At 42.2% G+C, this 26,535-nt stretch overlaps 1 protein-coding gene and 1 long non-coding RNA gene across 2 annotated transcripts in view; both read left to right on the top strand.

Annotated features, from left to right (window-relative positions):
- Nucleotides 1–4,286: 4,286 nt before the first annotated feature.
- Nucleotides 4,287–26,535, top strand: part of AACS (acetoacetyl-CoA synthetase) — a 44,004-nt gene continuing 21,755 nt past the window's right edge. Inside the window, exons 1-5 of the mRNA XM_074887358.1 lie at nucleotides 4,287–4,512; nucleotides 7,728–7,831; nucleotides 12,264–12,384; nucleotides 15,407–15,520; nucleotides 24,388–24,485. Of these exons, the coding sequence (XP_074743459.1) occupies nucleotides 4,395–4,512; nucleotides 7,728–7,831; nucleotides 12,264–12,384; nucleotides 15,407–15,520; nucleotides 24,388–24,485 (555 nt within the window). The 5' untranslated portion in view covers nucleotides 4,287–4,394. The remainder of the gene's footprint in view (nucleotides 4,513–7,727; nucleotides 7,832–12,263; nucleotides 12,385–15,406; nucleotides 15,521–24,387; nucleotides 24,486–26,535) is intronic.
- LOC141951304 (uncharacterized) lies at nucleotides 8,010–9,568 on the top strand. The gene is made up of 2 exons (XR_012631319.1): nucleotides 8,010–8,603; nucleotides 9,021–9,568. It is a non-coding gene; the product is annotated as an uncharacterized LOC141951304 (long non-coding RNA).

Genomic DNA, 26,535 nt, shown 5'->3' with positions numbered 1-26,535 from the left:
AACCACGACAGTAATGTAACTGTCATGAGTGTTGTTTTCTGTGCCAGTTATAATTCTTCAATTTGCTTCCAGTTGGCATGGCCTTCTCTGGGTCCCCTTGTGCTGTTTCTGGTCCGATGGGTCTTGTTTCTATGAATTTGGGGACGTTCCTGTTTCTCTTCATGAGTTTCCATCGTGGGATCCCTTCAAAATCACTTCTGCAAAGTGCTTGTTGTTTCTTTCCACCCATTCTTTACAGGGGCTGAGAGGCCTGTTTTAGTGGCTGCCTTTGGAAGCCTGTGCTCAGGGCTGTCCTTCATATGAGGTCAGGATAATTTGGGAGTCTTCCCTGGTATTTAATTGATTTCCTGACCTGTCTCCATGAGCCTATTTCAGGTACGTTCATCTCTCCAAATCCACAGCTCTTATGAAACTACACAGTATTTCACCCTTCTCATTTAAATAAATGAAATCATGTCTGCTCAAAGAATACATTGCATCATGGCATGAAATATTGATCTCAGCCACATTGAACATTTTAATTAGGACAACTGGGAGGTTTCCAGAAAGATCCTCTGATAAGGGTCTTACTGTACAGAAGAAGCATGAGTGTACTGCTCTCTTTCCTGATCTGCACTAGAAACCGCATAAGATGTCTTACTTGGATATAGGGTTTAACAATCTGAACAGCATTTAGAATAAATTGGGGTTTTCTAGATGTCAAAGTTTTAGCAGATCATAGGATTCTCTCTTTTAAAATAATTTTTATGCTGAAAAAAATGGCATAGCCTTAAAGAAAGCCAACTGTGTTACTGTGGATCAGTCCTTAACCTCACTGACCCTTGTTTTTCTGTCTTTACTTCATCTCACAGCTGATTGCTTTATGACTTGTCATTTTAGGCCTTTTCTCTTCATGTTTTGCTGCTAGCTCTGTGAGGCTTTTCTTGCAGTGTGCCACTGCTTCTTTTCTTCTTTTCACTCCCGCCTTCTCTTTTCTTTCTTCTTCTATTTCTGCAAATGCTTTTGATTTTGATTCTGGTTACTTGTACTCCTGCCACCATGTAGAGGTTGCAGAGATCATGGATGTCAAGTGAGCCAGAAGTTTCTTGTTCTTATACAGACTCATTAAACAGCTGGTGACCACTCTGAAAACAGGATTTTTAAAAAACTTTCCAAAATCTTTAGATTTCCTAATCCAGGTTTTGGATCAATGGATCAGACCTCAGCATACTGCACAGATTGCTGTTATTATGAAACTTTTATCTCACAGGTCCATGCATTTCATCACTTGTTTTAATTTCACAGGCTGACTGCAGATCAGTTACCTCAGAAACCACAAATGAGGTAGTGCCATCATTATTACTGTCAATCGGTTCTGAAGCATCTTTTGAAGGCCCCCTAATCTAATCTAAAGCAGCAAACATGATTTAATTTTTAACCTATTATTACTAATAGTCAGTATAAAGCAAGTCTTAAAAAGATTTGGAAATGGTCAATTCCAGTTAACCTTATTCAGGCTATTTTCCTCCAGCTATCCTAATCTAGTCTCCAAACTATTTTTAGTAGTCACTGCAGTGCTTTTAATGCCCATTTTCTCGTTAAAGGCTTATTTCCTTTTCCTTCTTTTTCTTCCCATTTTTCCAAAGTCACTTTTGAGGGAAGGAAAAACCAGTTTGGGTAAGGCAAAACTGGAACGAGGGCAAGGAACATGGAAGCATAACCCCCTCTAAGTAAGGGTGCAATAGTAAAACTGCTGTTAATAAATGAGAAGCTCTGTCAGGCTTTCCTAAAAGCCCAAGTTTTATCACCAAATTCCCAGTACATCCCTTCCTCTTTGCACAGTAAGTGGGTCAGTCCATTTTAAACTATGCCTTTTTCAGCTCAGTGAGAGGATTTTTGGGTCCCTTCTCAGGTGATTTAGCTGCGCATTTTCTTTTTAGATGCACAGGTTGCTTTGGGTGAGGGAAGGCTGCTGCTTTTTTATCTTAAAACGGGTAATATCGGCGCGGCCACAGCGTCACGCCGGGGCCGCCTCAGCGCTGAGGAGAATCACGGCGCGCCCCTGCCCCTTCCCGCCGAACAGGATGAGAGCTCTCCTCCGATTGGGCACACCTCCCTCTGAGCCAGCCGCTCATTGGTGGATAGGGAAGAGGGTTTGAGAAACCTTCGCGCCAATTGGTTTTTGAGGGTGTCAGCTCTTCCGCCGTCAGCCCAGCCGCGAGGAGAGCGGGCTCTGGGCTGATGTGGGACCAGGCGCGTGGCAGCCAATCAGGCGCGCCGGCGTCGCGGCCGCCGTGCGCCGCGCGGGATCCGTCCGCAGCGCGAGGCCGGCCGGTCCCGCGCCGCCTGAGGGGCGGTGGCGGCGATGCTGGCGGTGCTGGCGGGGGGTGGGGGTGGGCGGCCTCGCCGCCGCCCTCCTGAGCGAGGAGACGGCGGGGAGCGTCGGAGCTGGGGCTGCCTCGGGGGGCCTGGTGAACCGGAAGTGTGATAAAAATGGGAAATTACAGATTTACTCGCTGTGCTCGCTGGGAGCGCCTCAGTGCTGGCCATGACCGCTTCACCGCATGTTTGCGTCAGGTGTAATTGTCGGAGAACTGTAGAAAACCTGGCCATAAGCTCACTTTTATACCCCAGAGCAGGCCAGGCTGTACATCAGTCCGGGGTAAGTAGATGCAGAGGAGACGGCGGTACGGCAGGTAATACCCTCGTCAAACCTGACCCTGACGGCTGCACCGTGAGGCTTTATGTCCCAAGCCAGTAGATATCCACACCGATTAACGCTGTTGCCGTAATAAATGTCTTCACAACCCCAAAGGCCAAAATACAAAAGTTACCTTTTCTGTGGGTGTGCAGAGAGCGGGTTTCGATGTGGTTTGTTTTCTCTACCACAGGTTGTGGCTCCCAAGCGCCGCAGAAATAGTGAAACACTCAGGGCCTGGGTGCTGGAGCACGTGTCCCACCTCCCTCCTCATCTCGGGGCTGTGGCAGGGGTGTCCCTGCCGCCGGTCTCACACCTCCACTGCTGCCGAGGCAAGAGAGGCACACCAAAGCAGACAGTGTCTCCTGATCGCACCCCCAGCCTCCCCTGGTCCCCCAGGCTCTGGTGAGAGTTATTTAAAAATATGCTGTATGGAAGGTCTTTCTGGAGGCAAAAACTGCAGGATTGGCCAAATCATGTTGCCATGGCCTGCAAATTTAATAAAGTAGTTGTATTCCTGTAGCACAAAAATCTGAATGACATTTACAGCAAGTACTCTACATGTATTTTACTTTCATATTTACACTGTATGCCTGTACAATTTACTATCAAATCCTTACTTTTTGAGGCTTCTAGGAGTTAGAAGGGAAATCATGACCTTGAAAATAAGTTACATAAGCAGCACGAATACACAGTGCCTTGTATTATGAAGTACTTCATTACCACCACTTCTTGGCTAAAATGGGCTGTTGTGACATAGCAGTTGTCAATAAGAGACAGACCTCATGGTTTGAAAGATGAGAAGCAATCGATTTTAATCCGAGGTGCAAGATATGTAGGCAGAAAGTGTTACAAAAGCGTAGCCGGGACAGCGAGGCTATGGAAAAATACATTTCTTGCCTCATTATTGGGTCAAAGACATTTGTCAGCCGGTACTTCTTCGGACCTCTCTGGGATGAAAAAAAAATAAATCAAAGCGGCGGTAATTTTGCAGAGACCCGTTGAAAAGCGCGAAGCGACGGTTCCTCCCCGGAGCCGACAGCGCGTTTGGTGACCTTCAGAGGTGACAGAGACCCCAGCGGCGGGTCGCGGGTGCCCCGAGCGCCCGGCGGGGCGGCTGTCGGCCGTGCCCTTGACCGGCCGCCGCGGCCGGGATCTGCCGTTTAGTCCTGTCACAGCCGCGGGGGCTCCTGTCACGGAGGAGACCGCCGGGTCGGGGCTGCCCCGGGGGGGACAGGAACCGGCCACTCGGCGGGAGGGGCCCGGGGGGGCCGCTGTCTCCTGAGGTGACAGGAGGCGGAGAGCCCCGCCGCCCTGAGGGGCCCCGCCGCCGCCGCTGGCTCGGCCGTGCCGTGGCCGGGCGCCAGCCGCGCCCGCCCCCCATTCATTCCGCACCGATCGCGCCTTCCGCCGCTCCCCTGAGGGAGCCGGGGGGTGGGGGGGACACCGCCCCGCTCTCCCGCCGGTGGCGGAGCCGCGCCGCCCCGCCGTGCTCGCCGCCCCCTCGGCGGGCGGGGCGCACGGCCCCGCACTCTTTTCTGTGCGGCGGAAGGGTTAGGGAGTGAGGCGGCCGGTCGGGCTCGGCGGCCCTTAAAGCGCGCACCCGGGGGAGGGGCCGCGCAGCCGGGCTGAGGGCAGGCGCGGGCCGGGCGCGGTGTCGGCGCTCCGCGGGACGCACGGTTGCTTGGTCGGTCGCTTTGCTCGTTTGCCCCCCGCCATGTCCCGGGAGCCCGAGATCATGGAGTCGCAGGTGATGTGGGAGCCTGACACGAAGCGCAACACCCACATGGACCGTTTCCGCGCCGCCGTGGCCAGCAGCTGCGGGCTCCGCCTGGGTGAGCGGCGGGCGGGGGCGGGCGGGGAGGCCCTCGGGCTCTGCCTGGGGCTGGTGGGGCTCCGCGTTCCCGCGGCGGGGCTGTGCGCCGTCCGCCTACCCCGGAGAGGGGGGCGAGGTGCCCGCGGGGCCCCCGGGGCAGGAGGGGGCGAAGCGGTCGGGGCTGCGAGTGGGATGCTCTGGTTGTGCCTGATGGGGAGGCCTCCAGCGCAGCATCTCGCTGAGCGTGAAGGTAGATGCTGATGGGAAATGCAAACAGCCTTATCTGCTAGTGGTGCTGCTGCTGGATGGCAGCCCAGGCAGCGCCGGCACTGGTACCTGCTGTGAGCTCCTGAGTGCTCATGTGCGTGTGGCTGAGGTCCTGCTGGCAGGGATTTCCTGCGGTGAGTAGCGATATTGAAGTGACTTAATGTTTTAAGGGGATGTGGGAAGAAGGGATCACTGCTGTCATGGCTGAGAGGTTAATACAAGCCTTAATGTGGTGCTGTAACAATGTATGTCTGAGATTTGAGTTAAGGCTGTGCTCATCTTTGTTCATGAAGAGTATATTTTTGTAATATTCAAGTATGCTGGGAGGTAAAAGGTGATGTGTAAGTTGTTTCAGTGGTGGAAGCTAAGGCTTTTTTTGTGGTGCATCTGCTTAAGCTCTTGAACTTCAAGCTCTGTGTCATGCACATTCAGAAATACCTGTGTCGGTGAGTAGGTGTGTGGTCCTTTGACTTGGAAACAACCTGTCAACTTTGAATTTAGCCCTGCTTTGAGGAGGGGGTTGAGAACCTCCAGAGGTGACTTTCAGCCCAGACTGGTCTGGCTTTTCAGTGGCTGTGAGCTGTAGGTGGTGTTTCCAGGGTGTTGGGAGTCAGCGGTGCTGGCTGTGTGGGCTCACTCACATCATGCACCAGGTGGATGTCAATGCATGGGGGGGTCAAACCCTCCAGTCCTGATTAACTCGTTTCATGCTGTCTCTTCTCCCCAAGTATTTGGGGACCAGGTTGCTTATGGAGGGAGTAGTTTTGGCAAGTGGCCTGACAAGTTTGTCAGTCCAGTATAAATGTGTCTGCGATACAAGCTGAGATATTCTGGTGTAGTAGCAATATATCTAGTGCTTCTAGCAGTTCATGGAAACAACTGGAAAACAAATGGAAAACACCTATACACCTTGATTGGGAACTTGCTATAATAGGCAAGCCAGGTCATTATTTTGACTCCTGGGGGATTTCTCATTTGAACACAAGTGTCTTAACTCTCCTGCCACATAGGAAATGAGTTACTACAGGATTTTAGCTAACTCCTGAGTAGAAATGTCATGTAACTGGTACTCATGATCAAGATTGAATGCAGTTTCAGATGGGCTGCCCACATTTATGGCTGTAACAACTAGAACTCTTTCCACCCCGTTTTGAAGTGCCTATCTCTGTTCAAAAGTGGATTCCTGTGCTTATATAGAAACCTTTGTCAACTTCCATTAGATTTGCACTGATGTTCATTGGTCTGTGTGTTATTCAACAACTAAGAAAGGATTCTTTGTGTAACATTAAGATGTGGACTGACTGAGGAGAGCCAAGGGCAATATAACCCTTTAAATAGCATGGCTCGGCCCAGCCCCGAAAATGCAGTGACAGGATGCAATGGTTAATTGCTGAATAACAGGCCTGTGCCCTGAAGGACTTGCATGCTAAAGCTCACTTGGGGACAAACTGTATAGACAAGTATAGACTGTATAGACAAGACAGAACAAACTGTTCATCTTGCAAGAAATCAAATTAGTGGTGACTTGTAGCTTTTTGCATTTATGAAATGATTCAGAGCATGTGGTACAATTGGTTCTTGAAGGAGGAGATGGAAGCTTGAACTTTCCTTTGGCAAAGTCTTATCCCCACACCAGCTGATGTGCAGCATGCAGAATAGTGAAGAGTAACTTGGGTGGAGTGTAAAAAAGGGTATGTAGGAGGCTGAGATTGAGGCAATATGTAGGCAAAAGCTGAGTGATGGAGAAGAGTCTTTGCCTTTGCTTCTACTATATCAATAGTACCTAGGGAGTAATCTCACACTGGTGGAAATGATTGAGTGGAATAAGATGTGGAAGGGACAGACTGGGCGGGGAAACAGCTGTGGTGATCAAGTGTGAGTAGCAGTGTAGGGATGGTTTTGAATGTTTTTTGTCTCTTACAAAACTGGAAGATGTCCTCCTTGTAGGAAGAGGATGCAAAGATGACTTCTGAAGCAATCAGCTGGATAACAGGATGACAAAACAAAGATAATTGGAGAAAATGACTTTGAGTGGTTGAGCTGAAAGCATCAAATAGGAAACAGTTGGCAGAGCAGGAAACTTACTACTGTCGCTGATGGCAGATATTCAGATTTAATTTGGCTGTTGGCACAGCTTCAGACAGCATGGACATGACTTAGGAATGTCACTTTTAAGCTGGTGATGAGGAATCAGCTTCAGTTACTCATATCTAAAACTTTTACACACTGAATTTCAGTAATTAGTTCAAATTGTGTTTTTTTGGTATGCATTCCTCAAGTCACTTCATCTGTCTCACAATCATGTAAGACTTAAACTGCTCATTTCCATGTTTTTAGTGCCAGGTCATGGTTTTGATATCTAGCTAGTAAACATTTTGTTTCACTTTATTCATGCTGTTTTAGCATGAAAAGGTAGGCAGCAGTATATCAGACCTCTTATTTATTGAGGAACAACACATGCTTTTGTTGTAACAGTGCTGTTGATACTGCAGTTAGATAATGAGTGCATCTGGTCTCCGTGTTACCGTGCTGTCAGAGGTCTGTGGTCCCGGACTAGAACCATACAGCAAATGTCTCTTGTCAGGAAGACTTGTTTATCTTTTGCTGTATGAAAGCATCGTGTTGATGATATGATAGGGAGTGGAAGTGTCAGCAAGCAGGACTCTGTCCTGCTGTCTAATTTTCAATTTAGCTGATGCTGGGGTAGATGTTGCACAGTGTTACTACAAAAGGGCCCTATCTCTGTGGTGGCAAATGGCTTGTAACAGTCGGGTGAAATGAAGCCATCTGTTCAAGTAAACTATTTCTGTTGATGCCATAGTCACTTGCCTTGAACAGAGAAGCGATCTACTCTGTTACCAGTTTTATCTTACTGGTTGTTTTCGTTATCCAGGATATCCCTTATTGTAGTTTGTCTAAATTCCTGTAATTATCTGCATAACACTAACAGATATCTATTACTTCTAGCCAACTACGATGACTTATACCAGTGGTCAGTGGAATCCTTCTCAGACTTCTGGGCAGAGTTCTGGAAGTACAGTAACATCATATGTTCTCGCTTATATGATGAGGTAAGTGTTTATCTTAAAACAGTCAAGTGCAACACAGAGGGGAGCTAAATGAGTTTTACAATCAATCTTTTGACCTGTTCCTGCAACCTTTGCAAGTGATACAAAGGATCAGTCAAGTGTACAGTGCTGAATTTCCTTGTGGTGGATGGTGGTGTTCTGATGCTTTAGGACAGTGGAATCCTCAAGTTCTATTGTCCTAAACAATTCTGCTGTAGTGTCCTTGTGGTCATGTGCTCTCAAATACCTTGGCAGTCCTGGCTGCTTGTGAGGAGTCTATACTGCCTTCTGTTTTAGGGTTGTGCTGGTAGAAGTTCGTCTTGAATTTGTAAATGCTGGCATGCAGTCAAGTTCATGTTTATGTTCCCTGAGTCAGCTTACCTGGTAAACACACCTGTTCCACTCTAGTTTAGTAGAACTGGTTGTGGAAGTCTCTACAATCAGATGTAGGCTTGAAATATCTCTGAGGGAATGGTAGTGGTTGCACGCGATCACAAGTGGAATACCAGAGCATGCCACAGTGTTGCTTGAGATAAAGGTGACTTCCTCTTGCAAATGGAGGGTAAAGCTGGAGTCCTTGTACAGTCCTGGCATAAGATATCAACATCAGCCTGCAGTTTTCCATCTGAGGAAGATGATGGACTAATTCCTTCAAAAACATGATGGAGAGGAACCTTCTGGGACTTAGTAGAGAGAACTGGACTTGTATCTTAATCCCTGGAGGCCATCTGTTCCAAGAACATTCGGAGTGCTGGCAGCTCTGCAGGGGGAACTGGTACGTTTCTTTTGCCTTATTCTGTCTTACAGATTTTTGTACTGCATGATATGATAGATAAGTGGTTCCTCCAGCCATGCTACTGCATGCTCAGGTGTCTTAATGTGACCCACCCTTTAGAAGAGTGAATTCAGCAAGATTGTAAAAACTAGCCTGCTTTTTGAAGTATGTAGTCTGAAGACTGTAAACACTTAATCTTTTATTTTTTTCTATAGATGGTTAGTTTAAAATCTGGCCTGGTTGTGTTTGGATGCTGTATTTTCTCTACAGATTCTGTGCTGCTAGCGAGGCTATCTTTCTAAAATTCCACATGAATGCAAATTGTCCTGAGCAAGCAGTTCAGAGGAGCTATTTTGCACCCTTGTATCTGTACTGAACAAGCTGGACAGTAACACTTCTTGTTGTCTTGCCTTGCAGGATTGGGACTTCTGGAAGTCTGCCCCTCCAGACACCACCAGTGGCTGGTGAACTGGAAGGGAGACCGAAGCAGGCAGTGGTGGCCTAAAAGTGGATGTTTCCTGAGGATGAGAAGCAAGAAGATGGGGATGTCTAGGAAGGCTTTAACTAGACTACTCGTGAGCTTCTAGGCCCCTGCATGCGTATTCTACAAGGGTCTTGTTGTGATGCGAGATCTTGAAACAGGAGAAGCAGAGTCAGCGGATAGACAAGTACTGCGGAAGAAGATACTTGATTTGTGCTTTATGGATAATGCTGTTTGCTTCTAACTTTTCCTCTGTGTCAGCATAGTGTTGGCTTCAAGGCTTGACTCCAGCTTTGCTAAACATCAAAGCTGACTTGCTGTTAGTCCTTACTGTTGGTCCATTTCTGTTGCATGTCAGGAGGAAAGGCTGGTCATGTGGTAGCTAAAGAGCTGAAAAGTTTGAAGTGTTTTACAACTTGGTCTCTGCTGCTTGTTGGAAGTAAGCATTATGCTTTGAGAAAAATAAAATTTTTCATGAACCAGAGTTGACTCCTTTATTCTAGCCAGTGAAGCAGTTTATACTTTCACAGGTCATTCGAAGAAAAACAATAAAATTGTGTGTGTATATATAATACAGACAGACAGTGTTTTATTTAAATTTAGTAAAGGTTTTAAGTATTTGTAGACATGTTCCTGTTGCTCTATAGCAGTTGATATCCATGTCACTTCTGAAAAGAACAAAGGTACTTGCAGTGTATGAAGCTAGCCTGGCATGGCAAGATTGGCATTATGTCAAGTTACAGGTAGCTGTTGATTTTAAATGTAGTCTAAACTTATTTCTCTTCTTGCTACAAGAAGCACCTGACAGCTGTTCCTGTGGAGGGGCTGCTCTGAGCATTCTGATAGTATCTGCTCTCTAGTGTTCCATGAGGCATGCTGTTTTGCTCTTCAGGTCAGAGCATCACATGTACCACAGTAAGGCAAGGATTATCTGTCTCAATTCTCAAGGTATAGCCTCTACTTAGGGTTAGAAGAATTTCTGGGGCGTGATAATGTGTGGTTATAGCACAATTAGCAAACCACTGTAAGGAGGGGAAATGCAGTAGAGGTGTGGACAGAGGATATTGCTGATGTGATGCTTATTTTAGCTACTGAGGCTTGGGAAGTAGTCACTGATTAGCTGCTCTGAAGAGCAATTGTAGAACAGGAGCTGGTGGCATGGAGTACAGCTGATAGTTGGTACGTTCACCAAACCACACAAATTGGCCTTGCATGCCTTGGTGCTGCTGTGAGTAGGAGTAAAGCCTCACTCATTTAATGAGGACTGCAGTCAGCAGTGCTGCAGACTGCACTTCTTTCCCTTTCCTGTAGACTCGCTGAGCATTTGTTGGGACTGTATGAAGTGAAAGGTTTGCAGAGCTCTGCATTTTCATAGACTTGCTAGAACCAGGATCTTTCACTAAGTAGCAGACCTTGAGCTGCTGTTGCGTGCTGAGAACTTGCCTCTAAGGGGGAGATCGGGTTGTTCATATAACAGAGTACCACTACCAAAGAGGTTGGGCTTAACTAGGAGTCATAGGTGGAGTCATAATGGAGTGTCAGGTGTGTGAGTCCAGCACCTTATGCTAGTGGAGCTCTTTGAAGGGGTGTTACACTTCAGGAAAAAATAGGGTTATATTAGATTGTGTCCTGGAAAATGCTGAAAACATTCTGCTCACTTTTCTTCAAGTTAAGGAACTCATTACTGAGTCAGTCTTGAGAGTGGGTTCTAATTACTACAGTAATATGTTGGTATAAGAAAAATAATTCTGCAACCTGAGTTGATGAACTGAGTTATAACTTTTACAGTTTTAGCTAATTGTTACAAGCAAAGAAGTCTATTTGAATTCCCATTTTTAGAAAATTAATTTGAAATAAGGTAATACAATAGAGCACTTCTACATGAGCTTTAACTTCTCGTATAAAAATTAATTTTAGGGTTGTCTCCAGTAGTATGTACACTGCACATCTCAAAGCGCACGTACTAGGTTTTCTGGAATGGGAGGTATTTTGAGTTCTATCTGGCTTTCGGAAGACCCTTTAACTTGGTCTGGAAGAATGCTCTTTCTGTAATGCATGTGCAGTGTGAGAGAGAACCTGAGGGTATAAACTGAAGCTTTCAAAAACACAGCTATAAAATAAAGTTTCAATTTAAAGATTACAAAATGCATGTGCTGCTGGACAGTTGAATCTCTAAACAGTTGGACATTTTGGAAGGAATTTACATACATCTGTGGCTAATGCGAAGGGGCTTTTTTACCTATCACTGTTATTAAAGGTGTAGTTGTAACTGTGACTTATGAAGGGGTAACTTAATATTTTGAGGCCTAATTAGTTCAAGATGGAAAGAAGTTATTTCAGCTGAACATATTTTTGTGACTTTTCATTGCATTTTTTCAATACTTTGTGTGTCTTAGTCCTAAATGGGGAATTACTTAATATGGGCTGCTTAGGTTGTTGGGCCCTCTTTTTAGAAAACAGCAAATCAAGAATGGTAGAAATGTGTATTCTCACTGTTTGTAATTCAGTATTTTTTGGTTGGAGAGGTTAATAGCAGTACTTCTGCACTCTGGATGAAGCTGTGGAGTACTTAACCGTTTGCTGCAACTTAATCTGAAAAAATGGTGAATTGCAGTAAGAAGCTTGAATGTTTTAATTGCGTTTGACTGTACAGTTCCCTTATTTAATCTAGGGTTAATTTGAATTACTGTTGCCTCTGTACCTTGTGACTCATGCTGGGGAAGAATGGGTAGTCACACCTTCCTGTGCTTTGATTTTTGTAAGAGGCTGGAGCATAGGGCCTGGTAGAGAGCGCAGTACACTGTAGCTCAGTCCCCCTTTGCGATGTTCCCAGAGGCAAAACCCCAGCGTGCTCTGTGGTTTGTGTTTATCTTGTGGTCAGGATGTAGTCATAGTGGTTTGCTTCACTCCTGTGTTTAAGGCTGGTCTGAAGGTAGAACTGTCAGCAAGGAACTCTTTCTATTTTTGTTGTAATGATGTCTTTGTTTGTGACAGTTGACAAATAATTAAGCTGTTCAGGCCTATAATTACAGGATCTAGTGCCTGTTTGCCATCTGTAAGCTGGGAGAAATGATATTTGCCTAATAGGTTGTACAAAGAGCTTGGAATTAATTAGCTGATTTCTGTACAGTGCTCTGAAAAAATTATATTACAGTTTTCCGGGAACATTTTTTTTCCAGGTGATTGATACATCCAAAAGTATTGCAGATGTCCCGGAATGGTTTAAAGGTAGCCGTCTGAACTATGCAGAAAATCTTCTGAAGCACAAGGACAACGACAAGATTGCACTGTATGCAGCAAGTAAGAAAGAATTAATGGCTTGTATTTATTTATAGTTCACAGGACTAGGCCTTATTAAACAGCTCTGCATTTTATGAAACCTTGAAATAAACTTGCTTAGATGAGGAGAAAAGAGGAAAATAAAGTCAGTACCTCTGCAGAATCCATGATATGTCTCTGCAGAAAACAGCAAAACATGCTCTGGGAGTATAGATAGTCCTGAAAAGTCCTTTGAAACTAAACAAGTTTTCTTAGAATGTGCTTAACTGCATTAAGGTAGTGGAGATCATACTGTGTTTAGCATCACCCAGTATCTGAGCTATTATTCCACGTGTATCATAAACACTTGCCTAATCCTTGCCTTAAGGAAGTGTTTTGGCACTGTTGCTTGATACTGTCTTTCCCACCCTCTTCCTATGCCTTTTATTTTAGGCATACTAAGGACTGTATGGGGTGTAGGTAGGAATTAACCCCTCTTTTGACAGTACAGAAAGGAAGGACAGTTACATACATGGAAGAGTTGGAATTTCACTTCTCTGGAACACTAAAGTTCAGTCTTAATTTTTTGTTATATTGGAGAAGATTTGAATGGTAAAATCTGGGTATACTCATAAAGTGGATGGTAATGTTGAGACAGAAAAGTCCCTTCCATATATTTGCTGACTTTGGTAACTTTAAAAATTATTCTAATCTCTGTTAGATGGGATTAGCTTCTGTGCGGACGTGTGAACGTTTCCTTAGGGAGTTGTATTCTGGGCTTCCCTTCTGCTGGGCCTAATCCTTATCATAAGACTGACCAAGTGGTGATGCTTCTTAATAGTTTAACAATAAACAAGGCAGTTTTACAGCTCATTAGCAGAGAAAATTATGCAGAACTATGGATTGATTGTGTAGGTGTTAAAAGTCTCAATTTCTGATTTTTGATGCATGGAGATCAGTTTTTGAATTACATATGTAGTGCTGTTGTTCTGATAGCTGTTTAAAAACCATGTGAGACCACAGAATTGTCCTGTAAGCTTACTGCTGAAGAAGTAATTATCAGTTGTGTTTTACTGCTTAGATGTATTGAAAGAAACCTCTCTGATCATATATATATTTATATATATATTCATATATATATATAAAAATATATAAAAATCAACTACCAGTTCAGAGAGACTGGGAAAATCTGTGACCCAGTTTTGGTGTAATCAGAATTGATCTGGTTGAAGTCTGATAGAGATGAGGCTTGTAACAGAAAGCTGGCTTCAAAGTGATGTAGTCATTGCTTTCAAATTTTGAGATCATTAGAAAAGCTTCTTATGTATTATTTAACGGAGAAAAAAATCAATGTAGTTATTGAATACATCTTGAGCAACAGCTGAAAGCCAAACACTGATTAGTAAGTCAACTCTAAATGTATGTAGAATTGAAGTAATTGATTTTTTTAATGTTAAGCTAAACATGCAACTTGAGAAACAGGAGTTAAATATTTTCAGTTCAAATTATTGAAGGAATTATTATCAACTCAGTGAATTATTTAGTTTGACATGTGATTACATTGTCCCTGTAGGTCTTGTTTCTTGTTATGAAGTCATGGGGTGTACTGGAGACATAGTCACGGGTGATGACACCAAAAGGAGCAAAATTATTTTCCAGTTGAATACTGTATCAGTGCTGGAGGGAACACTTTTACTTCTCTGTGGTGAACAGACTTCCACCTGCATTTGTTTTCATGACCTTCTGTATTTAATCTTCTTAAGATCTCTTAAGTCAGAGTATTTTTTTATTAGCCTGTTGCTGCTAGGTCAGAGTGGTGCTTTGGGAACCTGTGTCAGGTTCGTGTATTCACTAGGGATGATTCTGTGGGAGCAGTGTGGGTGCAATGGAGCACAGTAAAGTAAATGTAAGTCTTGTCAACAATGTCACTTGTCACTGGCTCCCACTGTGAATCACTTATTTGTGACTCCCTTCTCCTGGAGGCTTTAATCATGGAGTAAGATCAGAGTCCTGTTTCCTGTTGTTCTATGGGAACACAGAATCTGTCAGCAGTCCCTGCTCAGCTTATGAACTACATGTTACACTGGCTTCTGTGTTGTTTCCATCACATCCTGCTCTCTTGCTCTAAGTCCAGATTTACTGGGATGGAAGTCTAAGAAGGCAAAAGAGTAAAAAATACTGTTCCCTGCTTAAGGAAATCAGACTGATGGTAACTGTTCTGCAAGGGTCTGCTGTACCAGGGCATGCAGTATATTTTCGTTGCAACATCCTTGGTGTGTGTGTTTTCCTAAGTAGTGCTGGATACTGGGAACAGGACAGACCAAACGGTTAGAAGGAGTCACACTGAGGAAGTACAGGAAGGGACCTTTTGGATGACAAACTTTGCCTTTCATAACATTTAGGTTTGTTAATTTTGTTTAGTGAGTGATTTATTAACAGCTTATGTAACATTTGACATTCAGTACAAAAATGAAAACACCCTGCAGATCTTTTCAGAGATGAATGGAGTCCAGTTTAGTTTATTTGCTTTGTGGTATGTTGGCAAACGCAGATGTTTAAAAAGCATATTGAAAGTCAGACCTTGGTAACTATATGTGCATGACACTCTAGTCAACAGCGACTTGCTGTAATAAAACATAAAGTTGGCACCTTGGTGCTGCTTCCTAGACCTAGTGAGAAAACGGAGCAAAAAAGGGGAAATGAGGTGGTTCTTTCTGTATTAGAAAGTAGCTTTGGTGAGTGCACTCTATTTATCCTGAATGCTCTTTGAGAACATGCCTTTCTTCATTGGATAGTTTGTATTTTCACAGATGTATGTTCCTGCCTTTAAAAAAAGTCCTTATGCCTACCAAATGAATACTACTGACTAATACTCGATTCCCATTAAAAAGAAAAGCTTGGTACAGTGTAAGAGGAACTTGAAAAGCAAAAGGTGTAATTAATTAGTGGAAACTCTTCTCCTAAAATTGATTTGTATTCTTTCTTCTGGAATTCGTTGTTTGTGCTAGATTCTACTTATGTCGCAGTGCATCATTTCTGACTGTTTGTTTTAATCTTTCTTCAGAGGAAGGCAAAGAAGAAATCTTGAAAGTTACTTTTGAAGAACTGAGACAAGCTGTAGCTTTGTATGCTGCAGCTATGAGGAAGATGGGAGTAAAAGTAGGAGACAGAGTTGTGGGTGAGTAACTTTTTTTTTTAAAGGACAGGAGGTGAAATTTTCTTGAAATATGCAAGTGAGTAGCCAGGGTTGTAGAAACATGAATATGAAATACTATTTCACAGAAACATTCTAAAGAAAGGGCTCTTATGCTGGTATATTTACATTTGTATGAAATGTATTTCTAGAGGAAAGGAACCTGGATTAGCCTGCAAGTTCTCTAGCACTGAAGGGGGAAGGAAAATACCTCATTCATAGCTTCACTAAGGTCTGCTTCATAAGCACTCTGTGGAAGCAGAAGTGATGGAGACTTTGCATCTAGCTGAGCCTTGACTCACAAGGTCTTGCAGATTCACATGGGGTGAATCTTAGAAATTACAGTCCCAGGTTGGTTGTTCTGGTGCCAGCTGGCAATTACTGACCCTGCAGCCCCAGGTGATGTGGTGCAGAGTGAATTGCAGTTCTTGAGAAATGGACTTGTACTACCTTCTGCCACCAGTGCTTTTGGAAGTAGGGTCTTCCAGAATGGTGGTAGTGAACAGCTGGTGAGCAGTAACTTTTCAAGTCATATCAATGCAGAGCTTAGTAGTTAGAACCCTGTGATCCTTTCAGTAACACACAATTTTCTGGAGTAATATTTCCTGTCCTAAGACTGTCATGTGGATTTTTCTATATAAACAGTTTTTTGTCTTGTGAACAGTTTGTATAGTATACAGTCCAGGCATAGACAGAGTTACTCAAGCTAGCCTCAGTCCATTTATTTCTAAATTGCTGTTTTTGATCTCCAGCTGAGCCGCTTCATCTCTGTACTTCATGTGCTCTGTAACATACGCTCTTTAGTTTCTTCAGTGTAGTGCAAGTCAAAACTGCAGTATCCTTGAAGCTCCTTTGCTTTTACTTGGTACTTCTGCTGAAGTGCTCATCCATTTTACTACTGGAATCACATGTTCTTTGAGCAATACTTGGCCATTATCCTAAGTATGTGTAAATTCTTATATGATGCAAATCCAAAGTGATGAAACTATTTGGTTTGTTTTCTGTATGTTACAAACCAGAACTCAAACCCATGTCTTCAGAAACAAAAGGGTATGCATTATTATTAAATCCACAAATATGACCTGCAAATGTAAAATACACTCGAGAGCTCATACTTCATGCATATCGTATGAGTATTCTACAGAACTGGTAACTGAACATTTAATTATCACAGCTGGTGGCTTGTTTTTTTACATAGAATTAGAGCTAAATCCTAAATTGGGTTTGAAGCATCCAGCAAAGTCGGGAAGGTTTGTCTGAATGAAAACTAAGTTAAGATGCGATGCTCTAATTTTGTCGCTGTTTTCAGTCTTAACACTGTCACATTCATATCTGATGACTTGTTGAGGAGCAACAGCCTCTGAAACCAAACTAATGGATAGGAATGCTTACACTCTACAAAGTTTGAGTATTTAGAACATAAGTGTAGTGTTTCTTACTACCTGTCCTCTGATGTGTGTGTTAAATGGTAAAAGTGGGTTGTGTCTATTTTAAAAAGTTGCCCCCAAAGACATTGGCAAAACAATATGTAACTGGATATAACTGGAAACTTGGACATCATGAAACCAGTCAATGTCCTAGTCAGGTTTCTGTTGACCCCTTTTAATGCTTTCTGTAAATGTTTGTCATCGTGAAGCAGGCTGAATGCACTCTCTTTTGACTTTTGCAATGAAATTTCTCCTGATGTGTACAAAACAAATTCACCTGCTCTATTTTGTCGACTACTTGTGAGGATTTAATACAGTATTCATTATTGTTTTACAAGTAAATAAAAAGTCATAAGAGGGCTCGAACCAGTTGTTCCATGTGTGTTGCTGGTTATGCTAAACTGAAGGATTAAATCTCATGCTTTAGTGGCAAAAAGGGCGCTCTGTACCAGTTTCAGATCCCATGATATGATGAAATGTGCTGTGGGAAAGTGATGGACAATGCAGAAGAGTAATTACTGGATATGTTTTCATATTTCGTGTGAATGAAAATGCTGTATGAACACACCACAGTGAGGACAGCAGCTGTAAACTTGAGTGGCAACAGCTGTAGCTTTGGTGTGTTCCTGTGTGTAGAAACCTGCTGCTCTTTGCTGCTGTCCTAATTCTCAGGTTAAAGTCCATTTCTTAGACTTTACATATTGATGCCTGATGCTAAATGAAAGGTTTTTAACCTCTGGGGAGAAAATACTGCTCACCAGGGTAACAGATGTAATACTAATGTTTAAGCATGACCAGGTGCAGTCACATTTAATAGGAACACATGTCCTGAGTTAAGAATAAAGAATTTTATCTACATGAGATGTTTTGTGTTCTAAGGTGTGAATTAGTCCTGTTTGCAGCCTGGTTATCACTGCTAGAACTCTTCTAATCAAAACCAGTTAGAAATGCTATGCTTGGGAAAAGTCACCATATGACGCTGTCATTTTGTGCTCATCTTGTGAGCAGTTTTTAGTAAGGTACACTATGCAGGGGAAATGTGCTCGGTCGCTGGAGAAAGCGTGCTGTAGAAACATAGCTGTAGTCAGTGGTGCTAATAATTAAGCTAATAATGCTATTATTATTTTAATAACAGCTCCTTTTAGTTAATGACTCAGTTTTGCTTAGCGAACTGGAGGCTGGCTGACTCTTGAATCTTGTTTGTTGTTTTGGCAGCTGGCTCACCTCTTATTGAAATTAAAAAGTGTAGTTGATACTTTAAAAAAAATGATTGTATGAATAAAATAGTACGCTTTAGATACTGCTTTTTTTATTTATACAGGTTTTTTACATGCTTGCAGAAGGTAGCAATTCCAAGTTTCTGTTGAAAATTCATCCTTAATGTTACAGGGCTTCCTTCCACGGAAAGGGTAGCACATGTACTTTGTCCTGTTCTTGGGAGAGAAGATAGGTATGTTGACTCCAATGGGAAGCCTGGAAGGACTTTTAGTGACTTCAAGTGGAGGCACAAATTGCAGTCTCCAGCTATCTGATGGTGTTACTGTTATTTAAAAAAACCCCTACAACCCAAGCCCCAAAACAAACGAAGAAGGAGACAAATACATTGAAAATATAATGGAAAACACTATTTGGTTCCCAGCTCCCTAAATCTCTGGGGCTAAGCTCCCATCATTTGAGTAAGCTGCAGCTCTGTTTTTTCCCTTGGCCTTTTTGTGTGTTTCCTGAGCAAAAGTTTCCTGTCTGGCACTTTCACAACAGACCTTTCTGCCCAGCTGCTATAGGTACCAAGTGTCCGTGCTGGGCCCCTTGAGCATTTCAATACCTTAAGCCCATCTTTATGAGCAATTATAGCTTATTTCTGGAAGCAGGCTTGCCGTGCGCTTGCAGTCCTTACAAATCCCTCTACTTTTGATAACAGAAAAGATTAATGAATCTAGGCAACCTCTTTGTTTCCTTAAAATCATGGTATGTTTTTGGGCTCAGGTAGAGCTTTTAAAATTATCCAGTCTTCACATGCTGCTTATCTTCTGGGCAATTTCTTACATTCTACTTGAATCCACTCTGCCCTCTTACCCTGACTGGTGAGAGACTCTTTTTCCTTGTAATCTTCAGTCAGTGAACCCGTGTCAGCTCCCATCAGTTGAGCTGTTGCGCAGTTCCCCTCCTTCCCTTCCCCTGGTGCCCCCAGTCCTAGACTCCTGACTCTGACAGATTGATTTGCCTTGGGCAGCAGCCCATATCTACAGAGAGCTTCCCTGTGAAAGAAATCCAGTGGGATTTTTAACAGCAATCCAGCTATTGAGAGGGAGATATATATTTTAAATTGGGTCTCAACTTCTTTCATATGTTTCTCTCCTATGCCAGAGGATATTGGCAGTCCTTGGAAGAGCTAAACCATAACATAGTCGGAGGTTGAGGCTGCGGGCTTTTCTCCAAATCCCAAATTGAAATGGGAGAGAGATGTTAAGTGTTGGGTGGGAAATTTTGAGTCATACACCCACTTGTGGTATCAAAGATTAGGCTCTCCAAAGCTTGCCAAAACCTGCTGGGACCTAATTTGTTCCAAAATTCATAGCAGGTGGCAGAAGGAAGGGTGATTCTTCATGTGGTTTATAGCAGTAATACAGGGCATGCTTTTACTCCTTCTGAAAAAGCAGTTTTTAAATAGAAGGGAGATATTTTATTAATTTTATTATAGTTGCCTAACACTGAGTCAGCCTGGCAGGTTCTGATGTCCTTTGTTGCTGCTTTCTTTTAAAATCACTTAAAATCTTGAGCTGTTAGAATTATACACAAGACCATTAACATTTTCTTGTGAATTTCATCTCCATGTTTTACTGCCTTTAAGACAAGACTACTTTAGCTTTTCATTATACTTAACATATCCCCTAGTTTGTTCAATACAATTTATGGTTGCATCATGACAGTAATAGTATGTTAAAGTTGGAGGTGGGTGAATGTGGGTGGACAGGCAGCAATGTCAGCACTTTTTCAGCTTGATTTCATCCTAGTCTTCACTTTCCATCACTAAGGAGATAGCACTTAATAGTAAACATAATTGAAACGGATGTGTGGTGAAATGTCTCTTCTAAAGATGTCTTGCAATACTGCAATGATGCTTGAACAGTTGGAAGAGACAGATACAATACCTAATGCAAGCTAGAGATCCACATGTGAAGTACTCCTGGTGTCCCACTGGCCATCTGTTTGGCAAATAACAATGACTGCAGCAGGAATAAAATAAAACTGGGAATATCTGTGTTTTTCATCTCCGGGTAGGTTGCTTCTATTATATCCCTGTAGCCAGCTTTGTTCTGTTACAAGTCAGCAGTTAAAAACAAACTAATCTTCCCCATGTGTGCACACAAAAAATCCTCAGCAAAACATCAATGAATTACATTGTTTAAAGCTGGTATTTTATCTATAGTAACTGTATTAGCCCTAGTTGCTTACGTGGGTTTTAAAGCTAGCTTTGTAAGAAGATTAGCATGTTACTAATAGTCTCAGGCCACAGTAGTGTTAGGTAGGATGACCACTTTAAAGTCCTACAGGAGTATGAAATGTTATATTAACATAAAAAAGAGAAACTGGATATCTAGTCTTTGAATTGTCTCTTCTGTTTGAGAGCTGGTGTAGATCAACAGTATAGCCATTGAGAAGATATTTCAGTTGCAGCTCCCTCCTTTTCTTCCTCCTGATGCATTCTTGCAAGGCTCAAACTAAACTTTTGATGCAGGGTCCAAGTTTTTGTTTTTTTTTCATTCAGATGACTATCTACAACTACCTGAAAGGAGGTTGCAGAGAGCTGGGGATGAGTCTCTTTAATGAAGTAACAAGCGATAGGACAAGAGGGAATGGCCTCAAGCTGTGCCAGGGCAGGGTTAGACTGGCTCTTAGGAAGCATTTCTTTCCAGAAGGGGTTGTTGGGCGTTGGAGTGGGCTGCCCAGGGCAGGGGGGGAGTCCCCATCCCTGGAGGTGTTTAAGAGTCGGGTTGACTTAGCGCTGAGGGATGTGGTGTAGTTGGGAACTGTCAGTGCTAGGTTAACAGTTGGGCTGGATGATCTTCAAGGTCCTTTCCAACCTAGATGATTCTGTGATTCTGTGAATGTTTGGATGCCTCTCTCTGAGTACACATTTATTCTACTTCATGAAGGCATTAGATGCTCGCAGGGAATGTGTTCTGAGCACTCTGAGAAATGAGACTTTTGACATAGTTTCCAGCATGATTATACCAGAAATTTTTGGACTACATTCTTCACCTATTCTGTTGGTAAAGTACTGTAGTGTAAATGACCAAACCTAACTTTAATCTCAGTGTATGGTAGATTAAGTAAATACCAACTGACAGAAAATGCTCTCTTGAGCAGATCAGGCTGTATGTGCCTCTTAAAAAAAATCCATATAGTGTTTTTAAGATATTCCTTGTCCTGCTTAGAGATTTGTCACAGGTTTTATGTCAAAGTAAAGCTTTTATTCCTTTGTCCTTCCAGAGATTTTATACATACTTACGAGTCAGGAGGAGTGCTGCTAGGACCTTTGGTATTTCCTACTCTGAATTCCTAGTTGTGGGGTTCCCAACTCCTATGTTTTGAGTCCTCTGTTCAATTGCTTTCTAGTTCACCCAAAGTGGGTATGAAGATCCTCCTCTTTCTAGTAACAGAAGGTAGTTTCTGCCTTTACCAGCTTCAGGAAAGGGGTAAGTTAAGATACAGAGGTAGAGCTGTAGATCTTACCCATGTTGAAAAATGCTAGTTTTGATCCTTAGCTGAAATATTGTCTCAAGGAACACAGAGCCTCTAGTTAAATATATGAACAAGCATATGATGAGTATTTAAATTAGCTGTACCATTATTTTTTAATTACCATTAGCAGTCTGTGACCCCTAATGTGGATCCAGCTAAAAAGTTGGATTTTTCATCTTCTTTGGCAGCAACATTCCTGTTTACCAAGTTTTAGATGCTTAAGACCTGTGTCAGCCTACTGAATGGTTTGAGAAGTCACTTAGTATCTCAAGGGGCACAGGCAAATGCGGGGAGTTTTACATACATGACAGTTGCTGTAACTGGTTTGCAGAATCTCTGATGTGAGAAAGGGAGAAATCATTTTTATTTCTGAGAATCCAGTTTTAATCTGAAAGAGTGACAGAAGTGCTTTGTGTCATTTAGAGTGGGGAGCTGTTGAAAAAAAGCAACATGACTTCTTACATTGCTATGTTTGGAGGATCTCTTTCCAAAACAGAACCACATTTTTATTCATAATACCTGGTGTTGGGGATTAGAGCAAATATGTGAAAATCCTGGTGAGCAGGCAGGCTGACTGCCTGCAATGATCAGCTAAAGATAGAGAAAATCAAAGTTGCCTTTCCTGTTTCATACCTTTTGGCAGTTTTTGGCTTATCCTCTAAAACTCAAACATTGCCTCAAAGCCAACTGACAAATGAAAGTAATGATTTAATTGTCTGGCTCACATGAATAAGCAGAGACTTGCGTTCTTGCCTTGAGGGCTTTTGTAGGAGTGGTGAAGAGAACTTACTTATAATAGAACTGGTGCTTGTAAGCTGTGGCAAGGTAATAACTTCTCCAAAGCATGAGGAGACACCCTTCAGTTTTCATTGCGCTCTGGCCCCCTGATAATCCCATCCGAGAAATGCTCAGTGGAAATATTGGCATCAATTAAAGAACTGCTTCCGTCACACGAAATGACATTTTAGTCTGTTATGGTTCATGTGTTTCAAACTTCAAATTATTGTTCAGGGAGGAAGATTTCTCTTAAAAGAAAAATCACTAAAATTTTGGGATTCTGTACCTTGTATCATAAACCTTGACTCTAAGGAAAAAGTAACAAAATAAATAATGCTTTTATGGGTGTGAGGTTTTACTGTACTTTATGTACTTAACTGCACTGAACAAAACACCACAAACTAGGCAGTTCTAGGGAGTAATTTCTATCTTAACATGGTGTGAGGTTTTTATTCACAGTTGTGTTATTTCTAGAAATTGTTGGTCTTAAGTCATAATGCTGTTTTCAAAGTTGCTACTCCCAAAAGCACAGCGGTTTGCAGATTAACTGAAGTGGTCAAGCGGGTTTAGGAAGCTGATTTCGCTGATTTTTGAATTGTGAAGAAAAATCTCAGTTTAAGTTAAGACTTTTAAAGTCTACTTTTTACGAAGTTGAAAAGGGATACATTTTTTTCAAGCTGTGTAGACAAACTGGCAAAAATCAAGCTCAGTATTCTCCTACTTGATAAAGGTAATGTAACAGAAATTGCTACTAAGATCTGTGATCTTGGCTTTTGTTGGGAAAAGTACATCTGTAAGTATCTTTCTTTGAATAGTGACTGTCACTAGTGGGTTTTTGCTGTCTGGTAGATACTTGTGGAGCACCTGCAACTTGCACTGCAGTCCAGGATCTGTCAGTGCTCCCCATTTCTGTTAAAGGGATTGGAAAACATTTTTATTGCCGTTTAAGTTTGCTTTCAAGAACTGAATTCTAATTAGATAGACGTCTGAGTACTGCAGTTAGGCCTGTTGTGCCTTTAAGTACGTGGAGATCTTTTTGGTTGCTTAAGAAGGATGATGTGAAACTCCAGATCTTTGATCTACTTCCGTGAATTTCAGTTGCATGTTTTCCTTTGTGGGTTGGACTTCTGATCAGTTGAGAGTTGATCTCAGCAACCTAGCTCCTTCTGGAGAGTTTCTCAAATGGAGCCCACTGAAAATCTAACTTTCTTGACATTAGTTTCTTCTGTATGCCTTGACAAATTGAATTTAAATCTTGAAATCTTGCTGCAAGCTAATGAGATAAACCTGAAGAGCTATATTTGTGTGGGAATGTTTCATGGCTTGTCCCACTGTATTACTCCCTTATCAGCTGAGACACTGGTTTTGCTTGTTTGTGTTTAAGATTCTGGCAGTGTCTACCAGACAATGTTTAGCTCTGTAAAACTGAATCTCTGCTTTTGAACTCAGTATTTATAATCTTTCCTTCCAGATACTTGTTCCTTCTCTAATGGCTGTTTCTACAGACCTGTTCTACTCCCCAGCATGGTGCTGCATTCTTAGTCTTTATGTTCCCTATTCAATCCACAAACTTACTCTCTCTCCCAGTTCTTCTTTCCAGCTTGCTGCCCTCTTATCCTGAAAGTCATATTAAGCAGAAACATTTGTAAATTGGGAGTAACCTTGTAGATACAAAAACTGATATGACTATATTTATAAATGGAATTATTTCTAATTCTTTGTGTAACTGATTAGACTTCAAAGGAGGACATTACAATTGGTGTGGAAAACTTTAAAGGATGCCTCAGTCTAGGATTTTTCGTTTTTTAAATCTGTTTAGACTGGCTATTGTATACATTATGTTTACTGTAAGATTTGATATTTCTTAGTTTTCTTTCATCTCTAACCATTCAAATTCTGCCATAGGTTACTTACCAAACAGCATTCATGCGGTGGAAGCAATGCTGGCTGCTGCAAGTATTGGTGCTATCTGGAGTTCAACGTCACCAGATTTTGGCATTAACGTGAGTAGCCTTATTATTGCGTGTTGCAGAAGAGCTATCATTGTGTTTCAGATAAATGTGAGGGTGATAAATGAAAGTGGCAGATAGATTCTGTTCACTTTAGTCTTACTGCCACCTCCTGGCACAGCCAAGTACACCAGATTTTTTTTTTCCTAGCTACCACAAACTGAACTAAAACCCCTTGCTTTCAGTTGTCAGTAATGATTTTTCAACACAGTAATTTGAGTATCTTTAGCTAACTCACTGTTGGGATATTTTCAGATTAAATCCTTAGTCCTGGTGAGCTTTTACTATATTAAACATGCAAGTGAGCAGCAGTGCAACAGAGTTGTCTGGAGCTTGGCCTTTCTTTCCCAAATCTTTCCCCAGGGTGCTTAGCCACGCTTCAGTTTCTTTGCCTACCTAGTCCCTTCCTCTGCCTCCTATGTGAGTAAAATGAGCAACACCCCAGTTGGTCTCTTCCAAAAGGCTTTATGTTTGTCAACAAGGTGATGAATTTCAGGCTAACATCACTAACCTGTTTAACTCTTTTTAGTGTAGGAATAAATGCAGCATGTAAAATATGATAAAAATGATCATGGTATCCAAACAGACATTATGGTGTGCCCTGGAAGCTCTGGGAATATATTCTGCTTTCTTTGCAAGGTCTTTAGCACACATCAGAACCAGCAACAGATACAAGTAACTTCTAAAATGGAGTGCTGAGCCTTTCTTCTGCGTGAAAGCAGTTGGAGAATGTACTGTTTGTGCATCGCAGAACAGAGAAAATACTAAAGTTTTTAGGTCGTATATATCCTCAATCTCAGTGTTTACCCCAGTAGCTGGCTGAATGTATGGAACTGTCATCTCCGGATTAGCACTAGAGGGCAGCAGCAATCTACTTTTTTACACTTGAGATTGTATCATTGGGGGAAAAAATGATTAAAAAAAATCATTACAGCATGTAATGATCAATCTGTTCTACAAATATTTTCTGCTTGTTCAGAAAATGACAGTATGGAGTATTTTCTTTGCAATGTGATTTGATCTCTCATGTAGAGGAAGATTGTTCATTTTGCTTGCTTTACAGAGTACTGGTATGTTTTCTGTCCATGTTGATGTGCTGTTATTTTCAGTGCCCAGCTTTATTTAGTTTTTGTGATAGTTTTTTAATGAAACTTAGCCTTGGAGCAGCAGTGCCATCGATATCATTTATTCTCCTTTGGCTTGGCAGCATGTGTTGGCATGAATTCAAACCCTAAAATCTTGAGGGAGATAAGCAGACATCCTCAGGGATATTGGCTTCCACCCTAAGGAAAAGATATTCCTCCTTCTGTGCAGTTGCATTAGTCCTGTTAACATAAATGAAGATTTTGTTTGTGTTTTGGGAAATAGTGTGGCGTTTTCAACATTTCAAATCCAATTGTGTATATATGTTTTATGAAGCTTAGAAATGTCACTTTTCAGAACTGCCTACACATTGCAGGCTCTGAATGCCATACATCCAAAGACTTCGCAAGCGTTCAGGAAGTCTGCTGTCAGAGAACCAGTGAGCTCCCTCCCACACAGAATGCCACTCTTGGCAGCTTTTGCTTCATTTCTGTAGTCCCTGTTATCCATTTATGTATATTAATAGGAAAGTGTTTTTTCGTGGCCTGTAGTTAAGAAATTGTTGGATACGTAAGTTTAAAAAGTGGTTCTGCTCTTGGAACTATGTGAGAAACCTTCGGTGAGCCCTAGCAAAGTCAGCACAGCTCCATTCATGGGGCCCTGCACCATTTTTAGTACTGGATTTGAGGCTCATAGAATAGAATAAGCCAGTCTGATATACCTGAGCTTTTCATGAAGGCAATTCCTTGCTGAGCCATCTGGTTGGATTAAAGTTCCAGTGTAGCAATTACAAGTTCCATCTGTTTGTATTGCCTTTGTATCATATCAGGCTGCCCTGTGGGATTTGATCCTGCCAGTGCTAATGAATCCAACTGGGTGTGTTAGCAGGATTCGTAAAACCCTGAGAATTGTAGTCATCTCTGTTTCTGATTCACACTTCATATTTGATTCTTCTGTTAAG

The sequence above is a fragment of the Strix uralensis genome, chromosome 17, assembly GCF_047716275.1.
Source record: "Strix uralensis isolate ZFMK-TIS-50842 chromosome 17, bStrUra1, whole genome shotgun sequence".
Lineage (NCBI taxonomy): Eukaryota > Metazoa > Chordata > Aves > Strigiformes > Strigidae > Strix > Strix uralensis.
Note: the sequence above shows the minus strand (reverse complement) of the source record. Positions and strands in the feature narration are given on the sequence as shown.